Here is a 26,860-nt window from a genome sequence, read left to right on the forward strand (position 1 = left end):
ACCAACACCCCCTAGTAAACATTGGAAATTATTGGAAAGAAACCTGGGAAAATTCACCGCTAGTCAGAGATTTGGGCGCTGGATGTTGTCTACATGGTTTAATTTAAACAGACAACGCCATGACAACCGTGCATTTAGTGTGACAGACGACAGACAAAGAAAATCTGTGATAGTCGTCGACGCTTACTTTCATATTGGCACGGAAACTAGAGATAGCCATAGGGTCTTTCATAACAATTACAAACTATTTGAGTCCCCTATCAAACATAATGATAAAATTGGCCATCTACGGCATCCGTTTATTGTTTGCATGGCGTACGGCGAAAGTTGTGGACTTGTTTACAATGTACAGCGACCGCTTAGACCGTTTTAAAGTGGTAGGGCTAAAAATCTTCGTGAGCGCATATGTAAGGGAAGACGCGTTTTGTTACTTAAATACTTTAAAAAATTAAATCTTTCAAAGTGGAGGATACTAAAAGGACAACGGGAAGATCGTTTGAGGAAAAAAGACACGTTTTACACAATTTACACGGTACGATTTATCGGCCACACAAAACCGGCCGACAAACTGGCTTTTGAGTATTTTTTTTTATTCTGTACTTGTGTTGTTTTGAGTTGACTTGAATAAATTATCTTGTCTTGTCTTGTCTTGTCTTATCCTGTCTTGAGTGTCATTGTTTGGGTGGCGTTCTCGTTGAAGTCCGCATCGTCTATCTTAAAGTCCCTATGAGATAGAGAGAACCAAGAGTGCAAAAGAAAGATTTTGAACAAGGAATTTGCCAGCGTCTGAGGTAGGACAGCGGCTCCTTTGATAATAGGTGGTTTTTCACTTGACGTAATCGCGTTCATGTTGGTGGACTATAACAATTAATATAAGAATTTAGCTCCTTTTGTTCGTCCACCAGCAGTTGTCCATTGCAGCATTGTTATCTGTGTCTCCAGAAATTGGTTACAAACCACCCATTGAATTTGTTCAAGTAAAACTCGCTGAAATGGCAAACCCGATCCGTACTTCAAAAATTTTGCTTTTAATTTTTTTTGCTACAACAAACGGTTTTACAGATCAATCCTGATTTATTATGGAGCCAAATAAACCATCATGTGATGAAGACCAATTTTTGGTGAAATTATTTACCCTTCTTTTACCGCACCGGGTTGACTTCGGAAGGATAATGGCCCGGGAAAACCTGTGTCCAATGAGTTTGCGAACGACCTGGGAAGATTGGGCCGTTAGCCTGCTGGCAGGCTATTTTGAACTAAATCAATGTCACGCAAATAGAGAAAATATAGAGAAAATAGATTTGTTTCGACTAAAACCAACCTGGCAAAGGGAGCAGAAAACAAGCTAGATATTTGCATATGAAAGGCGTGTATTGTTGTTATATGCCTCGTTCTTGAAACGATGCCGCTACAATAGTGGCCGGCCATTCTGCGGTTACTAATGAGACAAAGCGAACAAATAAAAATAAACGCCAAATTATTAAACTTTCAAAACCTGATTAAGTGTTAAATATTATCTGGGTGAGATTAGTCCAGAGAAGGACTGATGCTCGTGACATATGAATTAACTGGCTTTTCTGACTGATGACTGACAAGTCATCAGTCAGATTCAAGATAATAGTTTTCCGTTCTAAGGACTCGACCTTGAGCATAAAATTAAGACTAAGAAAAAAGGACTGAACCATGTAAAGAATGAAAAACTTCAGTAAGTACAACAACAAAGTCAAATAGAATGTTATCCCTAAATCGTGCGTTATTGCAGGATTTAAGTGTTTCAGGATGTAAATTCTGAAGCAGCCATGCAGGAAGTAGAAAACTGATATGGGGTGCAGCGATGACCTAGTGGTGAGAGCGCTTGTTTGGCTTTCCCACCAACTTGTGTGGTCCAGGTTCGATTCTGTGTCGGCTAGAAAGAAACCTGTCAACAAAGGTGACAATGTGAACGAGCCAGCCAAAGAGTTGAAAGCCAAGATTAGCGAAGTCGATGTACTGTTAGAACAAATGAGATCACAAGTGCATGTGAATAAACAAATTGAATCTTACCCTTGTGTCTTATCAGGCTCCTTAGAAGTAAGGGGAAAAGGGAAAGAAAACGGCAGAGATAACAAAGAGGCAAAAGACCGCAAAAGAAATCAAAGACAATAAACGCTTTTGTAACACCATTGAGTCACGCAAACAGTATATCAAAAATCTGTCGAATGAACAACTGACAGATGAGCAAATTACTCTACTATCGCGTGACAAAAGAAAATCTTATCAGGCGCCAACTTCTCGCGGATTTCAATCAATTTGCGAGACGAATGCGACCACAATATATTTTTCACGGAGAAGAAAGCGAACCTCATCTTTCCGCGTTAAGTCGGACTGGAAACCACCAGTCCAGCCATCATTAGCTCTGGAAACCTTCCTAGAGGAGGTCAAATTCGAGCTCAGTACTGAATTCAGGGGCACCCAACGAGAATATAGTTCAAAATAACTCAAACATAGCATTGTTAAACCCATTGTAGTATTTAAACAGCAGCTATAGGCATATTTTTATCTCCTAAAAATTTTTGATCTGTTCGGATTTCCTAGCTGAAAGTCTAGTGATCCGAAAATTATAAGGATAAAAACTTACCTTTTCGAAACTTTTAGCCAGAAAAAAGGCTCCCGAAAATTCTAGGTGACCTTTTTAGGGTAAAACACCGTTAAAAATGGGCAATTATACCATATTTTAGATGTTCGAAAATCCTAGGACAGGTAGGGAAGCAAGAAATTTTACAACAAAGGTTCCGAAAATTCTAGATCTCAAATCGTCTTCCGAACAGATATTTTCCGAAAATCGACGTTGGGTGCCCCTGTGAAATGGTAAAGCCAAAAGATAATATATCTACGGGAGAGCGCCAAGCTCTCAAAGAACTATCGCGTAACGAAAGCATTATTCTCAAGAAATCAGATAAGGGCAGCACAGCCGTATTGATGAGCAGACAAGACAAACCGTTTAAAACGAGGTCAAGTTCTACTTGATGATTTAAATAACTACCGACCTCTGGACAACCCAATGGTTGAAACTACAGCCAAGAAAGCTCAACAACTAAATAAATCACTGCTCTCAGAAGGCCACATTGACAAAATGACGGCAAAATGGCTCTCCCTTACGCCTGATCCTCCACGAATACCAGTGTTTTACACACTTACAAAAATTCACAAACCGACACTTGTCGGTAGACCTATTATCTCAGGGTGTTCAGGCCCTACAGAAAGGATCTCAGCATTTGTTGACCACCTTATTCAGCCAATAGCACAACAGCAAGCTTAAGCTTCGTATCTCAAAGATACAACAGACTTTATTGACTTGATCGAAAGGATTAAACTGCCTAACAGTGCCATACTTGTTTCAATGGATGTCACAAGCCTATACACGAACATACCACAACGAGGGGGTATTACCACTGTATGGCATGCATACGAAGAATTTCACCAAGGAAACCTTTCAGTCCCTACCAGGTTTTTAAGCGAAATGCTCAGTCTGATCCTACAAGAAAACTCGTTTCAATTTGACAGGAAAGATTATGTTCAAACCCATGGAACCGCCATGGGCACGAAAATGGCCGTAGCCTTTGCTAACATCTTCATGGCCAAAATAGAAAAAGAAATACTCAGACAAAGCAGCATCAAGCCAATCTTTTGCAAAAGAGTTATCGATGACGGCATATCAGTACGGGACACGAATTTCTTCTAAAGGCAAAAAACTTCCATCCTACAATCAAATTCACGGCTGAAATCTCAGAAGCTATATTCTTGGACACGAAAGTATACAGAGGTGTCGGATTCAACAAGGATTCTATCCTTGACGTGCGAACAAATGTACATTTCAAACCTACAGAGACCTTCCAATACACGAATTTCTATTCGTGCCACCCACCAGGCGTCACAAAAGGTCTTATCAAGGGAGAAGCGTTAAGGCTTCTAAGAACAAATTCCTCTGAAATTACTTTTGAAGAGAACATGAGAAAATTTTCATAGAATAGAAATTACCCAGCTACAACTGTAGAAAAACACCTCTCAGAGGTCAATTTCTCTGACAGAAAACCTGCGAAAGTAAAGGAAACATCTGAACATTTTGCTTCCTCGGCAACAATGTTTCCTTGTTTGCACGCCGAGAAAACATTTTGGGAAACAAGGATTCCGCATCAATATTTCATCGTTTGCGGGTGCCTTTACATAACCTCACATTCGGTTCTTTGAAGCTTTTGTTTGAACAAGGACAGCAAAAAAATGCACCATAATGTTAAACGCTTTTTGTCGTTATTGTGCTGTCAACTTCGTCGTTCAGGCTTTGCTAAGCTCTCTAAGGTGTCCGCCACAGCAACGCCACAAAACGAGAACATGGTTGAACGAGTAAAAATAATCGTACTGCAGCTACAAAGACAAAGACGAGAAATCATCAGAAGTGAAGGCCTTGATGACAACATGAATGAGCATTTTATTGTCTATTTTTTATTTTTACTCTGAAATAGGTCGCACCAATTTGTAGCCAAACTACATTATACCCGGGGCCACTACTAAACTGCGGATATGAAATTTAAAAAAATACTGCTAAAATCACGTTGATAACTGCGAGGGTAATAGCTTCACTTGATTTCATATCCGCAGTTGAAAATATGATTCATTTCATATATCATTTCGTTCATTGATTCATTCATCGCGGGAACGTTAACATTTGACCAAATCTCAACATCATCGGCTTCCTAGCTCCGTTAGTTAGAGCGTCGCATCGCCATCGCGGGTTTAAAGCCCGTTGAAATTATGAATTTTTCAGGCTTCTCTACGCAGTTCATAACTGCACGGATCATAGCTTTACTTGATTTCATATCCGCAGTTCAATACACTTTTTTCTATAAGAACGTCTTATTTTGGAGCTGAAACTGAACGACCTTTTATATTTGCGACGTGAGGCAGAAAACGTTTGTAACATCTTCTTAAATTTACATCACTTTGTTTCACCTGATGACTTTGATGGTGCTACAGTAATTTTGGAACGATTTTTAATGAAAACAGCTCATTATTAGAAACTGAGATGTGTGTCATGCAGTAAGATTATGCCCTTAAGTATTTGAATTAATTTACATTAATTTATCGTTGTTTTATGCTTTCATTTAAAATTCAAATGAGCATAATAAAAATGTTCTTAATCGACTCTATGCTTGAGAAATGTTCTTAATACGTTCAAAAAATTTGGCGGTTAATCTCAGCCTCAACGTTCTTACAAAAAAGGTTTTTATAAAATAAAGAGAGTGTATATGATTCATTTCAAATATCATTTCGTTCATAATTATGTTTTCAGGTCACGTTTTTCTCGACATCGCCACAGCATGAAAGACTCGACACTATATTGATGCAACAAAGACCTTCTTATTAAGATAACAAACCTATTGCCCAAAACGGAAACCATAATACTCTTTGTTTGTCCATCCAAATTTTAAAGAAGCACTGTTTCCAGTTTCTCTTGGGACTTACAATGGTCCAAAGAGAAAATAAAACAATGCTTATTCAAAATTTGGGTGGACAAACAAGATTGCTTCGGGCAATTCTAGAGTACCATTTGTATGCGGTCGACGTGACACCCCCTTTCAGCCAATCGTATCCGTCCTGTATACACATAAATGAAAAAAAAAAGAGCATGTGCGTTACTCTTGCATAACATTCTGTTCCCAATCTTCTTTGGTGCATCTAAAACTTCAGCTGCTCAGAGATTACTGACTGATTACTGACTTTCATATCGTTCGGAATTGGAACGGTTCGGTAAGTGAACTGGTGATTGAGGATATGGTTGCAATGAAAGCACTAATGTGAAAACTAAACGTTTGAATGTGTCCTTTAGCATCATGTCGTAGTGATGCGGGATATAGATCAATTGAAGCCTTTAAGTGCTACTGTGGTTCTTTATTGACTCCGAGCTTTCGCCGATCTAAGGCATCATCTGTAAGTGAACTGGTGATTGAGGATATGGTTGCAATGAAAGCACTAATATGAAACTGCGCAGTTTTTAGGGGAATAGTTGTTGTCATGTGTTGAGGTCAGAAAATCATTTCTTTTGCTCTCTTCGTTGCACGTCGTTTTGTTTTCACTTTGGGTGACTTGGACACAAGTAGAAGACATAATGGCTACGCTAACAAGGCTCCTCAACTTTTTCAGGTTTAAAAACTATTGTGGATCTACTTGTCGAGTGCATTTAATAACGATCCTTCGCGTGAACTATTTGAATACAAATTAATTTACATAATCACATCGACCTTTTATTACGAGAAGAAAAGATCAAAAAAGGATTGTAAATAAGGCCACCTCCTTCGGTCTCTATCTGATTTAGGGCAAGGTAAAAATGTTACCGCCGTTCTTACTTAAAATGATTGTTACATGCAATCACGCCATTCCTCAGTTAGCCCATCCAGACATGGCTGAGTATTGAATAGAATTTTAAAGAAAACAACTCCACGGTTCAATGATTGGAGACAGGCGCGCCTCGATTCAGGTTTCGTGGACCATGAAACCTCCACTGATCTTCAAAGGCAAATTTTTCCAGTGTAGACTTTCTACAGGCCAAGGCTCTTTTGAAAAGTATTTTCAAATTAAGGTACTTCCCTTATACCAACCTTTTTAATTTACAATGTTTTATTTTTTAAGTATTAACTATTGTCTGGGTGAGAGTAGTCCCTGAGAGAAGGACTGATGCTCATGACATATGAATTGATAATAGTTTTCCGTTCTAAGGACTGGACCTTGAGCATAAAATTAAGACTAAGAAAAAAGGACTTAACCATGTAAAGAATGAAAAACTTTAACCTTCAGTAAGTACAACAAAAAAGTCAAATAGAATGTTATCCGTAAATCGTGCGTTCCTGCAGGATTTGAGAGTTTCCGGATGTAAATTCTGAAGCAGCCATGCATGAAGTAGAAAACTGATATGGGGTGCAGCGATGACCTAGTGGTGAGAGCGCTTGTTTGGCTTTCCCACCAATGTGGCACAGGTTAGATTCTATGTCGTATGTGGGCTAAGTTTTTGGTTTTCTACTCTGCTCCGAGACTGAGGTTTTTTTTCTGCGGTAAATGAACATGGTCAGCTAACCCATGCTTTAATAACATGCCATGATTGTAGGCGATCAAGGTATAGTATAGGCTCGATTTCCCGCCGCTCACTCGAGTTCGGGTATCCTCCCCCGAGAAGAGACGGCTGGACGCGTGAGCGATAGATTGTGTCTGAGACGTAAATTCAAAATATAATTTATGCGAAGTTAATAGTGGCGGGGAAATAGCATTAGACATCCCACAAACACTGATTTTAAGAAAACAGAAATTACATAACAATGCTTAAAACGTCAGTGTGAAGTTTCCAGATGATACGAGCTTGAGTTTGCGGTTAAATGATCGATGTGAGTTTGAATTCAACCGGCGAATCATCGACGAAATCTTCGGCTGCTTTAGCTCTCAGTCGACCTCATCGGCCCCCTCGTTTTGCCAGCAATAAACTCAGCAGTACTTTCAATTGATCTTGAGGAATTTTACTTGCTCTTACATTAACGAAGTATGAGGAGAAAATTGCAATAGCAATGGATTTGAAAGCCGTATTTTGACCTTGGCGCCATCTGGAAAATCAGTGAAGTTTGCGAACTCAGGCGTTAGAAAACGACACAACTTCCCATTCTCCAGCTTCTCGAACACTTTTCGTTGTCGCAATCTTGGATGTTTCCTACCTTAAAGCACTGTAAACCTCGAACAGGCCGGGTCAAAGAATACCTTCGCAGCCAAAACATACAATTTATGCCAGACGGATTTGTGCAGGCGAGTTTCTGATTGGCGGAGATTAACAATGGCTCACCTCGCGCGTCCAGCCGAGATTTCGGGAGTGAGCGCTGGCTCATTTCCCGAAACAGCGGCTGGTAATCGAGCCTGGGTATAGTATTAAAGGTTATTATTTGTGCATCGTTCACGTTTTGATTTTGTGTCGTACGTTTTTGTCTCTCAGGTAGACGATTTAGGAAAGAGGTATTCTCATGTCTTTTCCCTTGTTTTAATAATACCACTGAGGTGTGCATCTCGCAAAATATCGCCCGTCTCGGATCTTTATACTCTCTGGAAGAAGCTTTAAAACAGGACATGTTTGTGTTTTTTTCTCTTCCCCCTTTCCCTTGCTTTGATCTTGCCAAGTGAAACAAGACAAGGACAGAAAACTAGTTCACTTTGATACTATCTGAGAAAAATGTTACGAATGGATGTTGTCGCCTTTAGGCTTAAAAAGCTTTGGGAATGAGTGGGTCGTGTTACGATCATCTTACACTGACGGTCAGTTTTGTTAACATTTTCCAGTCATTAATTTCGAAAAAAAAACTTTTTTGGAAGAGGCACCTCTTGGATACTGAAACGATACTAAGATGCGTTCTCCTTAATTAATCGAGCGCAATAATACTAGCTTTGCCTTATCATTAGAGTTTCCCTCTAGGAAAAATATAGTTGAAATTCTTCGAAATTTCGTCGTTACAAACAACACTTTTCGGATTTTTGCGATTTTATTACATTTGCGGCTTGCCGAGAGCCCTCTTTGCTCTTTAGGACTTGGGTGGTTTTCTTTAAAAACAAGACGCTCCATAAAAGCGTACACTGGGTTGCCTGTAGTACGTGTTACACAATTGAACTGCAGGGTTCCAGTTAATTTTTTCAAGTGGGGGGTCATTAAGACCATTTGAGGGTCATCCACATGTCGCGCCAGCAGAAGCCCTTTCGCTCACACGTTCACACCAGGATTTTCCATTTCGTTTCAGCGTTCTACATAACAGCACACTAGGTAAAACATTAGAAATACAGCTCACTTTGATTTCGGCTCGACGGGCGATAGATTATTGTCGAAGTCCATTACTCGCCGCTTTTAAGATTCCAGATATATTTGTCTTGTTTATCCAATTGACGTTCCATTCTTGAGTTCTATAAGGGTATATTTTGCTTTAAGATGCACTAAAACGCCATTCGCGTTACAATGACTTCCAACGCCATTCCAGGTTAGTAATTAAATGTTCTCCTATGTGCACCAGAGAAATCTACGCATTACCCCAGCCCCCTCAAACCTAACAAAATACGCGCAGAAGACTCTATGCACAAAGACACCACTTAGCAGAGCAGTGACAGGCAAGACTTTTCCCGACACGGAAAAAATAAATAAACGACGAAATGCAACGCAGATTCCGACTGGGTTTGGCAACCCAGTAAAAAACAAAAAAAAAACACGAAATAAAACCCAAATTCCGACTGGGTTTGGCAATCCAGTAATCAGTGTTATTCTTGCAGTATTTGCGATTATATTATCGGCCATTTTGTCCTTGAAGACAAAATCCCTGGGACTTTTGCAACATTTGCTATTTGCTGTCTGCATGATTCGTAAAATAAATGTTTTTCTATTGTTCAGTGTTATTTGTAATTCTTCCCAAATCGCATTTTTTCCTTGGAGGAAATTCCCTGCGACTTTTGTGATATTTGCAATAATTGCGATAATTTTGTTATTCTTCAAGTATTTGCTGTTCTTGTACATGCTACCTGTTGCAGACGAAAATCCTTTTGCAATATTTTTTTGGTGGCCAATTTTGTGTTAACTCTCCTGGACATAGTGGATGTTTAACCTGCCAAGGTCAGGTCCTGCTTTCGAGTAGTTGCCTTATGTCAAGAAAATTGTTTCATCCATCTGATGCGATTGGCTCTAATATCCCTACCTCGTTTCCATTCAACATTGTCATCTCTGTGTTTTGTGTGTGTAGCACAAGCAGTAAAGTAACCTGTCAATGCTTTAGAAGGAAGGAAAATGGGTGCATAAAGTGGAAGATTTGACATGCACTCACAAAGTATATTGGTCCTCCCCTGCAAAATACTTTGCAAGCCTTTGGCCGTTTCTAAACCAACATTAAATCAGGGGTGGGGATAGGGAGATTTTAATCTTTTATCACAAACAAATTAGAAAATAAAAATGTTACAGTAATGTGTCACTTTTTTTTTCCAACGAGTGTTGTCCAAAATCGTAGATCATTTAGATCACCTAATTAAAATTCAAATGGCAAGGCCTGTTTTTTTCTCCCTTCTCCCTCAGATTGCCAGCCGTTCTGTGTCGAACAATTTCCAATGGAATCTAAAATGAATCGTTTTCTTGCAGCAATGAATAAGCAACTAACCACAGACGAAGTTTTGGTAAAGATTGGCAGCTATGGGCGGTTCCAGATCATGCTCACTGTATTTATCAACATTGCCTATGGGCTCTGGTGGGGCTTTCCATTATATGTGATGATGTTCATTGCGTCGGAGCCAGGATGGAAATGTAAAACCCATGTTAACTCCACTTGCCCTTTCAACAAAACGATTCATCTCGGAGACGACGAGTACTCCTTCCGATGCAATATTCCTAGGGATGACTGGACGTTCGAAGATGACCGCACATCAGTGGTTACTCAGGTACAGCACACAACTATTATGTCAATTGAATTCACCCATAGAGAAAACAACAAAATAATTTATTGAAAACAAAGCTTCCCTCATTTACCAGACAATGAGCAAAAAAGAACGCAACTACAACAACGATTCACAGGTTTGCCTCTCAAAACATTATACGCGGGGATACAAAGCTGCCATGTTTTATTGCAAGATGGTAGATATACATAACTTGTACGCCGGCTTGCAATTTACGGAGTTCCTTGCCCAAGCTTAGACGTGCTAAATTTTCATTTAGTCCTGGTAATATTATTATTTTTTAAGTTCTTTTTTTATTTAAGTTTGTCTGTTATAAAAAATCCACGAAACTGAAATTTTACAAGACAAGTAACAACCTCGTTTTAGGACTTCTTCCTTGGCTTCTGGGGCGCTTTCCACTTGTATGGAATAACGGGAAAGAATTTTCCCCTTAAAGGAACAGAATAAATTTCCTCTATCAAAATATGCATGGGGACTAGTGTGTTCCTTTTGAAACTTTCTTTTCTTTTGTTCTCAAGAGACTGGATACTAATCATTTAGAGTAACAAACATGGCTGGCGGATTTTCGATCATTACTTCAAAAGTAGTACTTCTCACCAGTCCAGCAAATGGCTCACAATCCAACTGGTCTACGCCAATCGTATAATTATGTCTTTAATTGAATTTACTTGAATTATTCGATCTAATTGAATGAAAACCTTAAGACGCTCGCTACATAAACGTACGAGAAACTCCCAGCATGAACACTTACTTCTTTGACGATATCCAGTTAGGTCGGTTTCAGTAAACACAGGTTAAACACTTCAGATAGGCCAGAAACAGGTGAGCGAAACAGGTAAGCAAAGCATACCGTTACATTCAGTTCTCCGTGACTAAACTCTAAGTTTACCTCGTCTAAAGATGATCCCCTTTTTGCTATTGAATTTCACAACTAAATGTTAATCAAAATCAATCAATGAAATATCAAAGCGCATTGTATTAACGAAACATTCACCTGCAGTTGTGCAGCTACGAGCTATAAAAGCATCCGCGTGAGGTAACAGAAACCTGCACGATTCATTTGGGCAGCTAAACACCAAGGCCAATGGGATCCGCCATGTTTTTTTTCTTTTTTCAAGGAGCATGGTACTAGTGGGACAAAGCAAATGGAACAGGATTTTCCGATGATTTCGGGAAAACCGACAAAAAGAGGAATACTTCTGAAGGTATTCCTCTAAGGTCTGAATGAATCCCGAGAATTGTACTCTGCCTTGCAGAGGTTTCCCTGACTTTCCTCTCTAGAGGGAAGAAAAGTAAACCTCAGCACGGATCTCCTGGATGTTCTCAAAACTTTTGCAAGAATATTGAATGAGTTGCCAGAAATCGGATCCGTGCTTTATACGCAAAGGGTTCTGGGATCGCCAGGGGGCAAACATTGCAAGTCGCTGTGAGAAAATGAATGGCAGAAACTAATTCGACGTCCAAAAAAAACGACTTAGGAGAGAGATTAACGCTTTTTTCGACTCAGTTTTATCAGAAATATGATAACCGTGAAATATGAGATAAAATTTCAATTGCTGATTAACTTCCTTGCTTGCGTAAGGTTTATTATGAAATGGTCTCAAACTATTACAAAATCAATGTGTGTATAGGATGGCTTTTGGCCTATTTCTAAACTCAGCAATTCAAATAATATTGGAAATATGCCTAGTGGCGATCATTGTGTTGTGTGGGGTTGTAACAACGATCGAAAGTACCCAGGCAAAGATTCTTCCTCACGTCGGAATATTAAGATTTTACTCGCCCAGGAATAACAATTATGTTTTGTCGTGGGTAGAGCTATTAATCGTTACCAATTCAAGGTTTCGATGAGTACAAAGGTCTGTTCAAATAATTTTGTACGAAGTTACAGAACCTCTGAATGTCCTACACCAACTTTGTACATAAGAGAGTATGATTGTGGGAGTACCAAAACCTCAAAGACCCGCTCCAAAGATCAGATCTACAGAGAACTAGTACATGAAGATGACGCTTTTGTATTGGTCGAAGTCAAAGTGGAGCTTGACAAGGTTGCTCAGATCCAGTAACTTTCTTCTTGTAGATAGTATTTTGACAGAAGAAAGGGTTTGTTTACATGTAACGTAACAGCTGGGGCATGAATTTGCAGTGCTATCTAAATCTATCGAAACAGAGACTGCTGTATTCTATGGAAGAGAAGCACTAAAACAGCTACCTCGAGGCAGAAGGAGATTGAAATAGTTTGCTTGAGCAGAACTACTACATTACATATAAAGTGATTGGACTCTCACCGCAGAGTTTGTAGAAAATAGTAGCGGCTCAAAAACCGTTGGACTTTTCCCAATAAAACAAGAACTTAACCTATGGATTTCCTCATGTTTCTCATTGCTCATTTCATCCCTCCAAAGAGCAATAGCTCTGTGAATACAATTTCCATCTACTCTGACAACGACTTCTCTCCTTTGAGGTGGTAAATTTCCGGAAGCCGTAATTCGTTTACGCATGTCGTAACTAATAAGAAAACAGCCTAGACACACGTAAATACAACTAAAAAGGCTTGTACCTAAATTTGTAATATTTCGAGACCATGATGAGATGTCAATTTCACAATAAACTTTACGGATCCTTACGCGAGCACGGCTAATCCGAGTAAATTTTATGTCATATTTCACGGTTCTTCAAACAAAAACTTACACTTGACACGTATCAACATTGCCCAAATCGATTTCTGATATAACTACGTCGAAAAAGCGTTGATCTCTCTCCAAAATCGTTTTTTGGACGTCGAAATAAGTTTCCGCCATATATTTTCTTACAGCGACTTGCAATGTTTGCCCCCTGGCGATCCCAGAACCCTTTGCGTATAAAGCACAGATCCGATTTCTGGCAACTCGTACTCCCAGGAGCCCACGAGTAGGAGCCTCCATGTGCACTATAACCTTTGCCCGTACCTTCCTATTTTTAGAACCAAGCCTTCAGTAGGAGACTCACATTTACATCAATTTACATCAATTCGCACAATTTGCGTACATTGTTTTTGCTATTTTTGTCTTCGTTAGGCGATGAACTTATTCTGATTGGCTATTTTAAACAGCGCATGCAGTGCCAAACAACTCGTAGCAGTCTAAAAATAGAAATATACGGGCAAAGGTTGACTCATAGGGCTTGTATGGGGAAGGCAAGCTCCTACTGATGGGCTCCTGATACACCTTATTCTAAAATGGCCGCTGATTTATGCGGATACAAATTGGCCCTTGTTGCCTCGTTCAAAATAAAATATTCTTTTAAAATTTAAGCTTAAGAACGAGGCATCAAGGGCTTATTTGAATAAAAACAAAAGAATATCTAAATGGCGGCCATTTTGGAATAAGGTGTATTCATTAAACCCTTAACCGGTTTAAAACCCGCTTCAACCAGTTTGAATTTTAACGTGGAAGAGTGGAAGAGTGGAAGTGAAGGTGCATTGAAGCCATTTCGCGCGTGCGTGACAGAGCATCGACGAGATCCGTGCATGGCAGGGAAGAGAATCGTGATGGGCACCCAAAATCAATAATGTTGTCTTATTTCAAAGTGCTATCACCTGGCAAAATGCGCCATTTATTTATCATCTTTATGCGCTTTATGCACCATCATCATGACTAGCTCAGTCTTTTCTGGAGCTTTTTCTTTTTTTTTCATTTTCCAGTTTGACCTGGTGTGTGACCGTGGCTCATTTGGATTTATCTCAACCTCGGTTATGTTTGCCGGCCATTTTATTGGCAGCCTTGTCGTTAGCCCGATCTCTGACAAGTTTGGACGCAAGATTCCCCTGTTTGTTTGTGGATTCTTATGTTGTTTGTTAAATTTTCTCTCTGCATTTTCTCCCACGTTCTGGGTATTTGCACTTTTCCGTGCCCTTGTTGGCTTCATGATTGGTAAGTGCTTCAGCTGATTTAGGAGAAAAAGCAAATTTAGTTGATAGATTTTTGAACGTCTATGCTTAGTTGATATTGGCAACTTGCTAATATATTAAATATTTTAAACCTCCGTTTCCCACCAGGTGGCTACAGCATCCCATTGTTCGTGTTGACAACAGAGTTTTCAGGAAAGCGCCAAAGAAGTACTGCAGGATCACTAGTGTGGATTGGATTTGGTGTATTCTACATAATTTTACCAGCATTTGCATTCGGCATCCGAGAATGGAAGACATTAACCATGGTAACTGCAGCTCCAGGCTTCCTGGTTGTAGCTGCGTGGTTGTAAGTAATAATAATAATAAGATAATTCGCTGCAACTGGCTATTATTGTTTGGCTGTTAGTTATTTTGATTGGTGCATTTAATTCGATCCTCTGGGTTCTCAATAAGTTCAACTTCCTAAGGTGGAAAGTCGTCGTGCGTTTCTCCTTTTGTTGCATTGTGTTCCTTGATCGTGGCATCTATGCTCACGGAACAACTATTCCTCTGTACATAATGAAGGGTTAAGTTTTACGTGAATCGTCTCATTACACTGCGCATGTGCGAGGGTGGCAATGACAATTAATATGCTGATGATGGTAACCATGATCCTAACTCAGAAAGCGCGTTAGAAATTGACTTATGACCTTCACATTTAAGGCGTCATAAATGACTGCCGGACCGGGCCATGCCGGGCCCTAACCCAGGCATCTCCTAATCTCCCTCTGGCTAATTCTATAATGTCCCTCAAATGTATTCATGGGAACGAACAAATTGTGTGGCAATTTAAGGTGGCAATCTGCGCTACTTCAATTCTTTTTTTTTTTTTTTTCAATTGAAAATGATACCATTCATTTCGATTGCATCTTCTTGTGACATTCTGTTTCCTTACCTCTCTACACAGTATCACACCAGAGTCTGTTCGTTGGCTTCTTAAAAAGGGACGCGTAGCTGAAGCGAACGAAACCCTGAGTAAAGTAGCCAGGATAAATCGTAAACAAATGCCAGAAGAGTCCCTGGCTTTACCCAAACAAGAAAAGCTCGGTGAATTTCGCGATCTTTTCGCCTCCATGAAAATGGTACACAAGACTCTCGGCTCGTGGTTCATATGGTAAGTTAAAAGGAGCTTGGAAAAGCATTGATTCAAGTGTTCAACAGACCTTTTTCCAGATACGGCAGCCATTTTGATTTCTATTGTTTCGAAAGACATTATGGCATGATCATGGGGCAAATTAGTATGTATTTGCCCCCTTGGCATCCCATAACAGCTTTTTGAAACAATAGAAATCAAAATGGCCACCGAGTCTGCAAAAAGGTCTCTTATGTATTGTGGACTGAGGCACTGTGCATTGCCAAGTAATGAGGGCATTGAAATTCAGTGGCTCATTGAAACACCTTGATAGAATTGTTTTTGGCAATCCTGCGTTTCACCCCTCGACTCTCCTTTTAGCGGCTGCCTGCTATCCGCCAGCACATGTACAACATCAAAAACTCAAGCGTTTACATGAACATCTAAACTCCAGTATTTAGGGAACACTAATCGTGGTCCTGTATGTGGTCAGGTATTCAGGTGAAAAAGTTTGCGATCATATGTGGGCTGTTTCAGCGAACCGATGTCAATCTGGCTCTGTCCTTGCACTCCACCGGGCTTTCCTCCCTTATCAAACTCAATGTCTACGTCGCATTGTAATTGCCCCATAGCGCACCGTCAATTGGAGCTCCCTGTGTTGCGCTGTCCGCGAAAATTTTCATCAAAAATTAGCGGAAGTTGACCCAAAAATTGCAATTAAGAAACAAACGAAAAGGGTACTAATTTAGGTCTTAACAAATTAAAAAGGATTTTACTTTTTTTTCTTCATTTCGAAATGTTTTACTTACAAGCAGGTACATTTATCTTCAAACAGGTTTGCAGCATCGTTCATCGGTTGGGGAGTGTCTTTAAGTGCCCCTTTCCTTAGTGGAAATGTCTACATTAATGTGGTGATAAGTGCATTATCCGGTCTGGTGGTGTATCCTTTAATGACTTTCGTGAACTTGAGGTAAGGTATTAACGTGATCAGTGCTTTTTTTGTTGTAATTTTGTGTTTTTGTCTGTTTGTTTTTGTTGTTTCCTTTTCTTAGAAAACCTTACTAACGATCAAAACGTAAATATTTTTCGTTTAATGTCCTGCGGAACTATCGAAATAGGATGTTTACTGTATAGTATTAAACCAATCACAGTACAGTTTGAATTAAGAATCTTAACAACATTTTCGATCCCTCGAGATACAATGACAAATTTTATGAAATTATCAGTAAAAAGAATTGTGATGAATACAAAAGGAATGGGCGGATTGAATGAATGATTTTGAGTAATTAGACGTAAGCGAACTACTGTTTAAAAATATCAGTTTGTTTCTTTTCGAGTCAATAGTAAAAATAAACCGAGTTTAATAAAAATGTAACGCTAATAGTTGACACGGTACTTTCGAAATAGAGAGTTCATGGCAATTATTGCTAAACAAAATGCGCTCAATGGTGTGACAAAATACCTCGGATTCCTATAACGACGAATGGTTTACTTTTTGCCTAGTGTAAGAAAAAAACATTATCTGGAGCGAATTCTCAGATATTTTCTCAATTGGCATATTTAAGGTGGCTCGGAATCCACTCCTGATAGATAAAGCCTGCTCCAAGCCTGCTGATCAGGCTTTCTAGTAATAAAAATGCGGGTCACCTGGTACGTTTTTTGAGATTTAACGCGTTACCGTACAAAATATAGGGGTTTCTTTTATCAGATTACCTTTTTGGTGCCATGCTGACCTTGTTTTTAATGTCAATAAAGTTTGCAATAGGTCGCCATGGCAGCCTACGAGGTACGCTGCCATGGTGACCTATTGCAAAATTTACCGTTATCATAAGGTGAAAATGCGTTGAAGAGACACCGAAATCGAAACTTTTCAGTTTTTAAACTGAGATCTGATCCAAATTTATTTTAGGACTAGTTTTCATTCTGCATTAACACACTCTACTTTCGTCCTCTTTTACTTTTCTAGGTTCGGTCGCAGGAAAATTCTTATGGTGTCGTTCCTGGCTGCTGCCTTAGGTTCGTTAGGGGCTCTTCTATTAACGGACAAAGCTAAGGATGACGAAAGTAAGAAGACGTTAAAATGCTTTGTCACGATCATTTAAGTATGGCCTGGTAAACAATACCTAGTCACAAAAGATATTAACGCAGCATGTCTGTATCTGGCAGTAAGTAGTCTTCTTCTAGGGATTATTTGGATGAGTTCAGACTGCCAAACACAAGCAATACAAGGGTTGTCTTCTTATGCGACCTGCTTGACAAGCGAAGTTTTGCCTGTGTGCGTGCGAGAAGTGCCGTGTGACAAGGGGCCTCTGCAATTAATTTAATGTTCTGTCTAGGCGGAGCTGCACGGAAACTACGTCTATGACCTCGGTCTAACTGGGGTGTTGTTTCACAATTAATAATCTGATTCAAAAGCCTTTTTATAGCAAAGAATTTAAAAGAGAGCCGAAATCATAGCTGTATTGACATTTAAGTTAGCTCATAAAAAGTGCTGCGAAAGCTAGTTCCTCGAGAGAGATGAGTGTCCTTTGAAATGTGATCTCGTATGGAGAAGATAGCGCCTGAAAAAAATGAAATATGAAATAACCTTTATTTATCCTCGGCAGTGTTTTTACCCCACTAACAATACAAAATTTAAATGAGAAAACAAAAACAAACTGAATTCTGGTAGTTATAGTCAAATGACGCTATCGTGAAAACCGGAAAGACCCAGGGAACTAGGTTTCCGGAGATATTTACGGCTGGTGAGATAAAACCAAGTAAATCATCAAGTAAAAATCGTAGATTGGAATTCGTGCACAGCAGAAGAACTGGTGCTAAATCTGTTTTACAGACCATTTGTCTCACTTTCTACGCCTTTACATATCCCTTGCAAACCATATATTTAGCGTAGCGTTCGATATCTTCTCTATTTCAGCTGCCTTTTAATTTTAAAAAAAATGTTCCGTTTTTCGTTCTGTCAGGTTACAGGATTGGAAAAATCTTCTTGTATCTGTTTGTCGCCAAACTTGGTGGAGACGCTGCGTTTCTTATGGTGTACGTTTTCTCTGCAGAGCTGTTCCCAACAACTTTACGGTAAACATCAGAGAGTCTTTGTGCCTCTTGAGATGAATGAATATAATGAACATTTGCAGTGGCTTCATATTTCAGTTGGTAGAGCATTGCACCAATATCGCAAACATCATGGGTTCGAATCCCGTTAAGGCCCCCTGAATTTTTCAGGTTTCTATTGCTCAAATTGTCCAGATCAGTGCGCGGATTACGTCTGTCTTTCGTCTATAACCCGCAGTTCAAAAGATTATTTATTTCATTTAATTATTCTCGTGCTAGCACGCGCTCTCGTGCGCTTGACGCCAGCTTCATCTGTTTTCTTTGTACCGGTTTTGATGCTCCATTTGTCTGCATCTGCTGTGATTGCCGAAGTGATGGAGTGTTGGTTTCATTTAAGTCAATTGAATGTAATGCCGATGTATCAAACCAAGTAACTTTTTTATTTGTCTTAGGAACGTCGGACTAGGTACGTCAACAGCCGTGGCACGTGTGAGCGCTTTCGCCTCAGTTTACGCTCCTTATTTGGTAAGCAAATATTATTTGGAGTAACCACTAAATACCATGGCACCAGGAGCCCATGACTAGGAGCCTACAGCTCCAATACTAAGTCTATGTAACGGCATTTTCACAGATCAAGCTATTTTCTCAAATACGATTTGGCTTGCACGAGTGCCAATCCTCATTCCCATGTGGATTAATTTCTCATGCAAGACTTGTGATTGGCTGGACAGGTCCGGTTTCCCGGGAAAATCAAACTATAAATAACTTGGTCTGTAAAAGCGCCGTTTCATAGATGCAATGAAATTGTAAGTTCCTCGTCATGGGCTCCTAATGACACCTGCACCTTCGTTAGAATTTGATTCGCCCGGGTTGATTTTTTTATCCGGCTGGACAATTAATTGTCTTTAAATATCTTTAATAAAAGCTCAAAAAGTAGTCTTAAGGAATAGACAAATTACGATGTATCAATATTCAAAATTGTCATCGAGGCTTGAGCAAAATAAAGCAAATGTTCGTGTGTTAATTCAAGTTTTCATGCATCTTGATGTCATACGCTTTTATCGAGTGGCATGTCTTTTCAGTGCCCTGAAAGTTAAGTTGTCTTACATTTGATAATCCAGGAGTTCAAAGGAGGAGAGTGATACTACCTTTACGTGGTCTATTCTAGACAATGTAAAGAAAGAGAATAGACCATTTTGGAATTCCCGCGGCTGGACTGGATCTAGCATGAAATGGAGGCTAATGCGGGCAAATCTTTTCAAATGCAAATTAATTTGCCTGCATTAGCCTCCATTTCATGCTAGATCCAGTCCAATCGTTAGAATACGAAACTGTATATATCTATTCTGTTATAAACCAAAATGGGACTTAAATTTAGAAATTGATGTATTCAGATTTCAAGTTTTTTTTTTTATTATTTGCTCTTTGAAGTAAGTGTTGAACGCCCTGTCACTCCGTTGGCATTCAGCGGGGTTCTTTGAAGAATGCATCAATAGACGAAGAGATGTTGTTTTTTCCACGGTAATTCGGGGATACTCGGAAAAATTCGAGTGGTCAGAGTACTTTGAGTTTTTTGTGAGTATCTCGGAGTTACCAGTTAAAAAATCTTTTCATTTCATCCACCGGGGTTAGCAATAGACCTAACCGGGTAACTCAATGTTGTACGCAATTCCAAAATGGGTACAACATTGAGTTACCCAATTAGGTCTATTCCCGTCTCATTCATCCATTTCAAGACAATAGATGCTATTCTCCTGCGAGTAAGTTTCAGGGTTTTCAGCAGATAAACTTTTTTTCCCAACAGCTGACAATTCATCGTTTCCTGCCGTATGGGATCATGGCCGGACTCGCTGTGGCAGGTGCTATTGTTGGGATGACCTTGCCAGAAACTTTCAATCAGCCAACGATGGAAGATTTGGAGTCTCAAATGCAAGAAGATGGTGAAAAGCTTGAAGTCTTTGATAAGAATGATGTCTCTGATCCTGATAATAATGAAAAAAGTGCTCTTATGTAAAAGTTTTTTATCTCTGGATCGACTAAGCAGGGGAGAGAACACACCCACCATACATTAGCCTCTTCCAGTGATAATAAGTTTTTTAAGGGGTGCTATGTCACCTTATTTTAGGGAGTTTAAGGGAAATCTTTAGTTAATCAGGAGTTTAAAACTCTTAAATAGTAACCGTGGAGTTCCTTTACTGATAAAATTATCATGACTTCACAAAGGAGATGATTCTCAGCAAAAATTATCTTATCCATAAACTTGAAAAAACGTTGGGCTGACTGTTCTCAAGATTACCCGAATTCAATCGGTTTCAATCTCGTCCATTTGTGTCCACCCATTCTCTTCTTTCCTTTTGTTGTATTTCTTTTATGTTCTTCAACAGTTTTAAGTGACTATTGCAATATTCCATTGCACTTTTTGGGCATCATGAAATTACACTATTATGCAGCTATTTTAAGGGAGACACCTGATTGGTTATCATTGGATGCGCGGCTATGAGCACGAGACCAAAATAACTTTCACCGCATGAGGATGTGTTCTTACCCTTCATCTAGCCCTTTATCCTCTCTTCCTAAGCGACACATGAGCACACGCAAGGCGCATTTTCTTGGTGTTAATAAGCTGTTCATTAATAAAACGCTAATGACTTTTCGAATTGATGCTGCTTGTCCTGCCTCGTGCTTGCTCGTTTACTATAACGTTGCCTGTTATTAAAGGCGCCCGCAAACGAAGAAACATTGTTGCGGAAACATTGTTTCCCGAAATGTTTCCTCGGAGCGAAAACTAGGAAACATTTGCTGAGGAAGGAAAATGTTTCAGAACAAATTCAGAAATATCTTTGCTTGCGCAATAAATGTTTCCTGGGGCGGGCCGCAAACGGGGAAACATGTGCTTCTGCAACAATGTTTCCGCAAGATCGTTTCCTCGTATGAGGTTTATTACTATCTGAATGTTTGTGGGTTAGAGTAAAGGGATATATTGTCACGCAAATAATGTAATTTCATGACACTCAAAATTTGCAAAAAGCGTGAGTTTCGTGTAAACATTCTTCGCACTAGCAAGTCCCCCTAGTAAACATTGGAAATTATTGGAAAGAAACCTGGGAAAATTTACCGCTAATAATCGGAGATTTGGGCGCTGGTTGTTGTCTACATGGTTTAATTTAAACAGACAACGCCATGACAAGCGTGCATTTAGTGTGACAGACAGAGAAAATCTGTGATAGTCGTCGACGCTTACTTTCATATTGGCACGGAAACTAGAGATAGCCATAGAGTCTTTCATAACAATTACAAACTATTTGAGTCCCTTATCAAAGATAATGATAAGATTGGCCATCTACGGAATCCGTTTATTGTTTGCATGGCGTACGGCGAAAGTTGTGGACTTGTTTACAATATACAGCGACCGCGTAGACCATTTTAAAGTGGTAGGGCTAAAAATCTTCGTGAGCGCATACGTAAGGAGGGAAGACGCGTTTTGTTACTTTCAAGAGGTAAAATTCATCATACATTATTCATGTCATCTCGAGCACTGAAAAATCAATCCAAGCAAAAAAGTGGTAGGGCTATAGCCCTACCAGTCCCTACCCCTCCGCGGTCTGATGTATACTTACAAAATAATTCGTGCATCGCATTTTTAGTGGTTACAACCAGAGGGTTCACTTAACAGACTGAGTTTCTCGTTATTCTAAAGACCCTATCGGTAGTTTCGGTGCCAAAAAAACCCTTAGTCTTAGACTCGGTCTTAGTTTTCGTACTACAGAAATTAAGACCCCGGGGTCTTAGGTCTTAGCTCTTAGTTTTCGAGGGTCTTAGTTTTCGTAACACCCGTTTACACGGTACGATTTGTCGGCCCAATTTATCGGCCCGAGGGCTTCGGAGCGCAAATCTTGCGTTTCACTGATTTTGACAGCCAATGAACGACCGATTCATGGAAATGAAAATCGGTCCGATTCAAAAAATCTGTTGCTCTGATGACTGACAAGTCGTCAGTCAGGTTCAAGATAATAGTTTTCCGTTCTAAAGACTCGACCTTGAGCATAAAATTAAGACTAAGAAAAAAGGACTGAACCATGTAAAGAATGAAAAACTTTAACCTTCAGTAAGTACAACAACAAAGTCAAATAGAATGTTATCCGTAAATCGTGCGTTATTGCAGGATTTGAGTGTCTGAAGCAGCCATGCAGGAAGTAGAAAACTGATATGGGGTGCAGCGATGGCCTAATGGTGAGAGCGCTTGTTTGGCTTTCCCACCAACTTGTGTGGTCCAGGTTCGATTCTGTGTCGGCTAGAAAGAAACCTGTCAACAAAGGTGACAATGTGAACGAGCCAGCCAAAGAGTTGAAAGCCAAGATTAGCGAAGTCGATGTACTGTTAGAACAAATGAGATCACAAGTGCATGTGAATAAACAAATTGAATCCTACCCTTGCGTCTTATCAGGCTCCTTAGAAGTAAGGGGAAAAGGGAAAGAAAACGGCAGAGATAACAAAGCGGCAAAAAACCGCAAAAGAAAAGAGCGGAGAAAAATCAAAGACAAAAAACGCTTTTGTAACACCATTGAGTCACGCAAACAGTATATCAAAAATCTGTCGAATGAACAACTGACAGATGAGCAAATTACTCTACTATCGCGTGGCCTAAAGTTCATCCCTACACCCGTGACGAAAGAAAATCTTATCAGGCGCCAACTTCTCGCCGATTTCAATCAATTTGCGAGACGAATGCGACCACAATATATCTTTCATGAACGGAGAAGAAAGCGAACCTCATCTTTCCGCGTTAAGTCGGACTGGAAACCACCAGTCCAGCCATCAGTAGCTCTGGAAACCTTCCTAGAGGAGGTCAAATTCGAGCTCGCAAGTACTGAATTCAGGGGCACCCAACGAGAATATAGTTCAAAACAACTTAAACATACCATTGTTAAACTCATTGTAGTATTTAAACAGCAGCTATAGGCATATTTTTCGGTAGCCTCGCAGCTCCTACAAGGTCTCACCTGATTGGAGACCACCCTTGAGGTTTAACAAAAGAACAAATAACAGAAACAATGGACCCTAGAGGATAGAGTTGCAGCCCTTTTGTTTTAGGCCTAGGGTCCATTGTTTCTGTTATTTGTTGTTTTGTTAAACCTCAAGGGTGGTCTCCAATCAGGTGAGACCTTGTAAGAGCTATTTTTATCCCCTAAAAATTTTTCATCTGTTCGGATTTCCTAGCTGAAAGTCTAGTGATCCGAAAATTATAAGGATAAAAACTTACCTTTTCGAAACTTTTAGCCAGAAAAAAGGCTCCCGAAAATTCTAGGTGACCTTTTTAGGGTAAAACACCGTTAAAAATGGGCAATTATACCATATTTTAGATGTTCGAAAATCCTAGGACAGGTAGGGAAGCAAGAAATTTTACAACAAAGGTTCCGAAAATTCTAGATCTCAAATCGTCTTCCGAACAGATATTTTCCGAAAATCGACGTTGGGTGCCCCTGTGAAATGGTAAAGCCAAAAGATAATATATCTACGGGAGAGCGCCAAGCTCTCAAAGAACTATCGCGTAACGAAAGCATTATTCTCAAGAAATCAAGAAATCTCACCGTATTGATGAGCAGACAAGACAAACTTTTAAAACGAGGTCAAGTTCTACTTGATGATTTAAATAACTACCGACCTCTAGACAACCCAATGGTTGAAACTACAGCCAAGAAAGCTCAACAACTAAATAAATCACTGCTCTCAGAAGGCCACATTGACAAAATGACGGCAAAATGGCTCTCCCTTACGCCTGATCCTCCACGAATACCAGTGTTTTACACACTTACAAAAATTCACAAACCGACACTTGTCGGTAGACCTATTATCTCAGGGTGTTCAGGCCCTACAGAAAGGATCTCAGCATTTGTTGACCACCTTATTCAGCCAATAGCACAACAGCAAGCTTAAGCTTCGTATCTCAAAGATACAACAGACTTTATTGACTTGATCGAAAGGATTAAACTGCCTAACAGTGCCATACTTGTTTCAATGGATGTCACAAGCCTATACACGAACATACCACAACGAGGGGGTATTACCACTGTATGGCATGCATACGAAGAATTTCACCAAGGAAACCTTTCAGTCCCTACCAGGTTTTTAAGCGAAATGCTCAGTCTGATCCTACAAGAAAACTCGTTTCAATTTGACAGGAAAGATTATCTTCAAACCCATGGAACCGCCATGGGCACGAAAATGGCCGTAGCCTTTGCTAACATCTTCATGGCCAAAATAGAAAAAGAAATACTCAGACAAAGCAGCATCGAGCCAATCTTTTGCAAAAGAGTTATCGATGACGGCATATCAGTACGGGACACGAATTTCTTCTAAAGGCAAAAAACTTCCATCCTACAATCAAATTCACGGCTGAAATCTCAGAAGCTACATTCTTGGACACAAAAGTATACAAAGGTGTCAGATTCAACAAGGATTCTATCCTTGACGTGCGAACACATTTCAAACCTAAAGAGACCCTCTAATACACAAATTTCTATTCGTGCCACCCACCAGGCGTCACAAAGGTTTTATCAAGGGAGAAGCGTTAAGGCTTCTAAGAACAAATTCCTCTGAAATTACTTTTGAAGAAAACATGAGAAAATTTTCAGCACGCCTCAAGAATAGAGATTACCCAGCTACAACTGTAGAAAAACACCTCTCAGAGGTCAATTTCTCTGACAGAAGACATGCGGAAGTAAATGTGTCCTCGTTTGGAGCCCCAGAAAACATCTGAACATTTTGCTTCCTCAGCAACAATGTTTCCTTGTTTGCGCGCCGAGAAAACATTTTGGGATACAAGGTTTCCGCATCAATGTTTCATCGTTTGCGGGTGCCTTTACATAACCTCAAATTCGGTTCTTTGAAGCTTTTGTTTGAACTAGGACAGCAAAAAAATGCACCATAATGTTAAATGCTCGCGCGGGGAGCCTGAAGAACCATTGTATTAATTTTTGTCGTTATTGTGCTGTCAACTTCGTCGTTCAGGCTTTGCTAAGCTCTCTAAGGTGTCCGCCACAGCAACGCCACAAAACGAGAACATGGTTGAACGAGTAAAAATAATCGTACTGCAGCTACAAAGACAAAGACGAGAAATCATCAGAAGTGAAGACTTTGATGACAACATGCATGAGTATTTTATTGTCTATGTTTTATTTTTACTCTGAAATATGTCGTACCAATTTGTAGCCAAACTACGTTATACCCGGGGCCACTACTAAACTGCGGATATGAAATTTAAAAAAAATACTGCTAAAATCGCGTTGATAACTGCGAGGGTAATAGCTTCACTTGATTTCATATCCGCAGTTGAAAATATGATTCATTTCATACATCATTTCGTTCATTGATTCATTCATGATCGCGGGAACATTTGACCAAATCTCAACATCATCGGCTTCCTAGCTCCGTTAGTTAAAGCGTCGCATCGCCATCGCGGGTTTAAAGCCCGTTGAAATTATGAATTTTTCAGGCTTCTCTACGCAGTTCATAACTGCATGGATCATAGCTTCACTTGATTTCATATCCGCAGTTCAATACACTTTTTTCTATAAGAACGTCTTATTTTGGAGCTGAAGCTGAACGACCTTTTATATTTGCGACGTGAGGCAGAAAACGTTTGTAAGATCTTCTTAAATTTACATCACTTTGTTTCACCTGATGACTTTGATGGTGCTGAAGTAATTTTGGAACGATTTTTAATGAAAAGAGGTCATTATTAGAAACTGAGATGTGTGTCATGCAGTAAGATTATGCCCTTAAGTATTTGAATTAATTTACATTAATTTATCGTTGTTTTATGCTTTTATTTAAAATTCAAATGAGCATAATAAAAATGTTCTTAATCGACTCTATGCCTGAGAAATGTTCTTAATACGTTCAAAAAATTTGGCGGTTAATCTCAGCCTCAACGTTCTTACAAAAAAGGTTTTTATAAAATAAAGAGAGTGTATATGATTCATTTCAAATATCATTTCGTTCATAATTATGTTTCCAGGTCACGTTTTTCTCGACATCGCCACAGCATGAAAGACTCGACACTATATTGATGCAACAAAGACCTTGTTATTAAGATAACAAACCTATTGCCCGAAACGGAAACCATAATACTCTTTGTTTGTCCATCCAAATTTTAAAGAAGCACTGTTTCCAGTTTGTCTTGGGACTTACAATGGTCCAAAGAGAAAATAAAACAATGCTTATTCAAAATTTGGGTGGACAAACAAGATTGCTTCGGGCAATTCTAGAGTACCATTTGTATGCGGTCGACGTGACACCCCCTTTCAGCCAATCGTATCCGTCCTGTATAC

The 26,860-nt window shown here is 39.6% G+C and overlaps 1 protein-coding gene and 1 long non-coding RNA gene across 3 annotated transcripts; one reads left to right on the forward strand and one right to left on the reverse strand.

Annotated features, from left to right (window-relative positions):
• Positions 1-609: 609 nt before the first annotated feature.
• LOC138022221 (uncharacterized) lies at positions 610-2,126 on the reverse strand. Its single transcript, XR_011126541.1, has 3 exons — positions 2,044-2,126; positions 1,322-1,438; positions 610-724 (listed from the first exon to the last, which is right to left on the reverse strand). It is a non-coding gene; the product is annotated as an uncharacterized lncRNA (long non-coding RNA).
• On the forward strand, positions 661-21,191 carry LOC138022207 (organic cation/carnitine transporter 2-like). Of its 2 annotated transcripts, none has more exons than XM_068869263.1 (10): positions 661-791; positions 10,169-10,464; positions 14,162-14,390; positions 14,516-14,714; positions 15,315-15,521; positions 16,315-16,449; positions 17,446-17,543; positions 18,443-18,554; positions 18,983-19,055; positions 20,335-21,191. In XM_068869263.1, exons 2-10 carry the CDS (start codon positions 10,171-10,173, stop codon positions 20,542-20,544), a joined length of 1,557 nt encoding a protein of 518 aa, XP_068725364.1. In that variant the 5' UTR covers positions 661-791; positions 10,169-10,170; the 3' UTR covers positions 20,545-21,191. The 2 variants fall into 2 exon arrangements, with proteins under 2 accessions (XP_068725364.1, XP_068725363.1); XM_068869262.1 differs by lacking the exon at positions 661-791 and adding an exon at positions 5,658-5,784.
• Positions 21,192-26,860: the final 5,669 nt, after the last annotated feature.

Source organism: Montipora capricornis, chromosome 10, assembly GCF_036669925.1.
Source record: "Montipora capricornis isolate CH-2021 chromosome 10, ASM3666992v2, whole genome shotgun sequence".
In the NCBI taxonomy this organism is placed as follows: Eukaryota; Metazoa; Cnidaria; class Anthozoa; order Scleractinia; family Acroporidae; genus Montipora; species Montipora capricornis.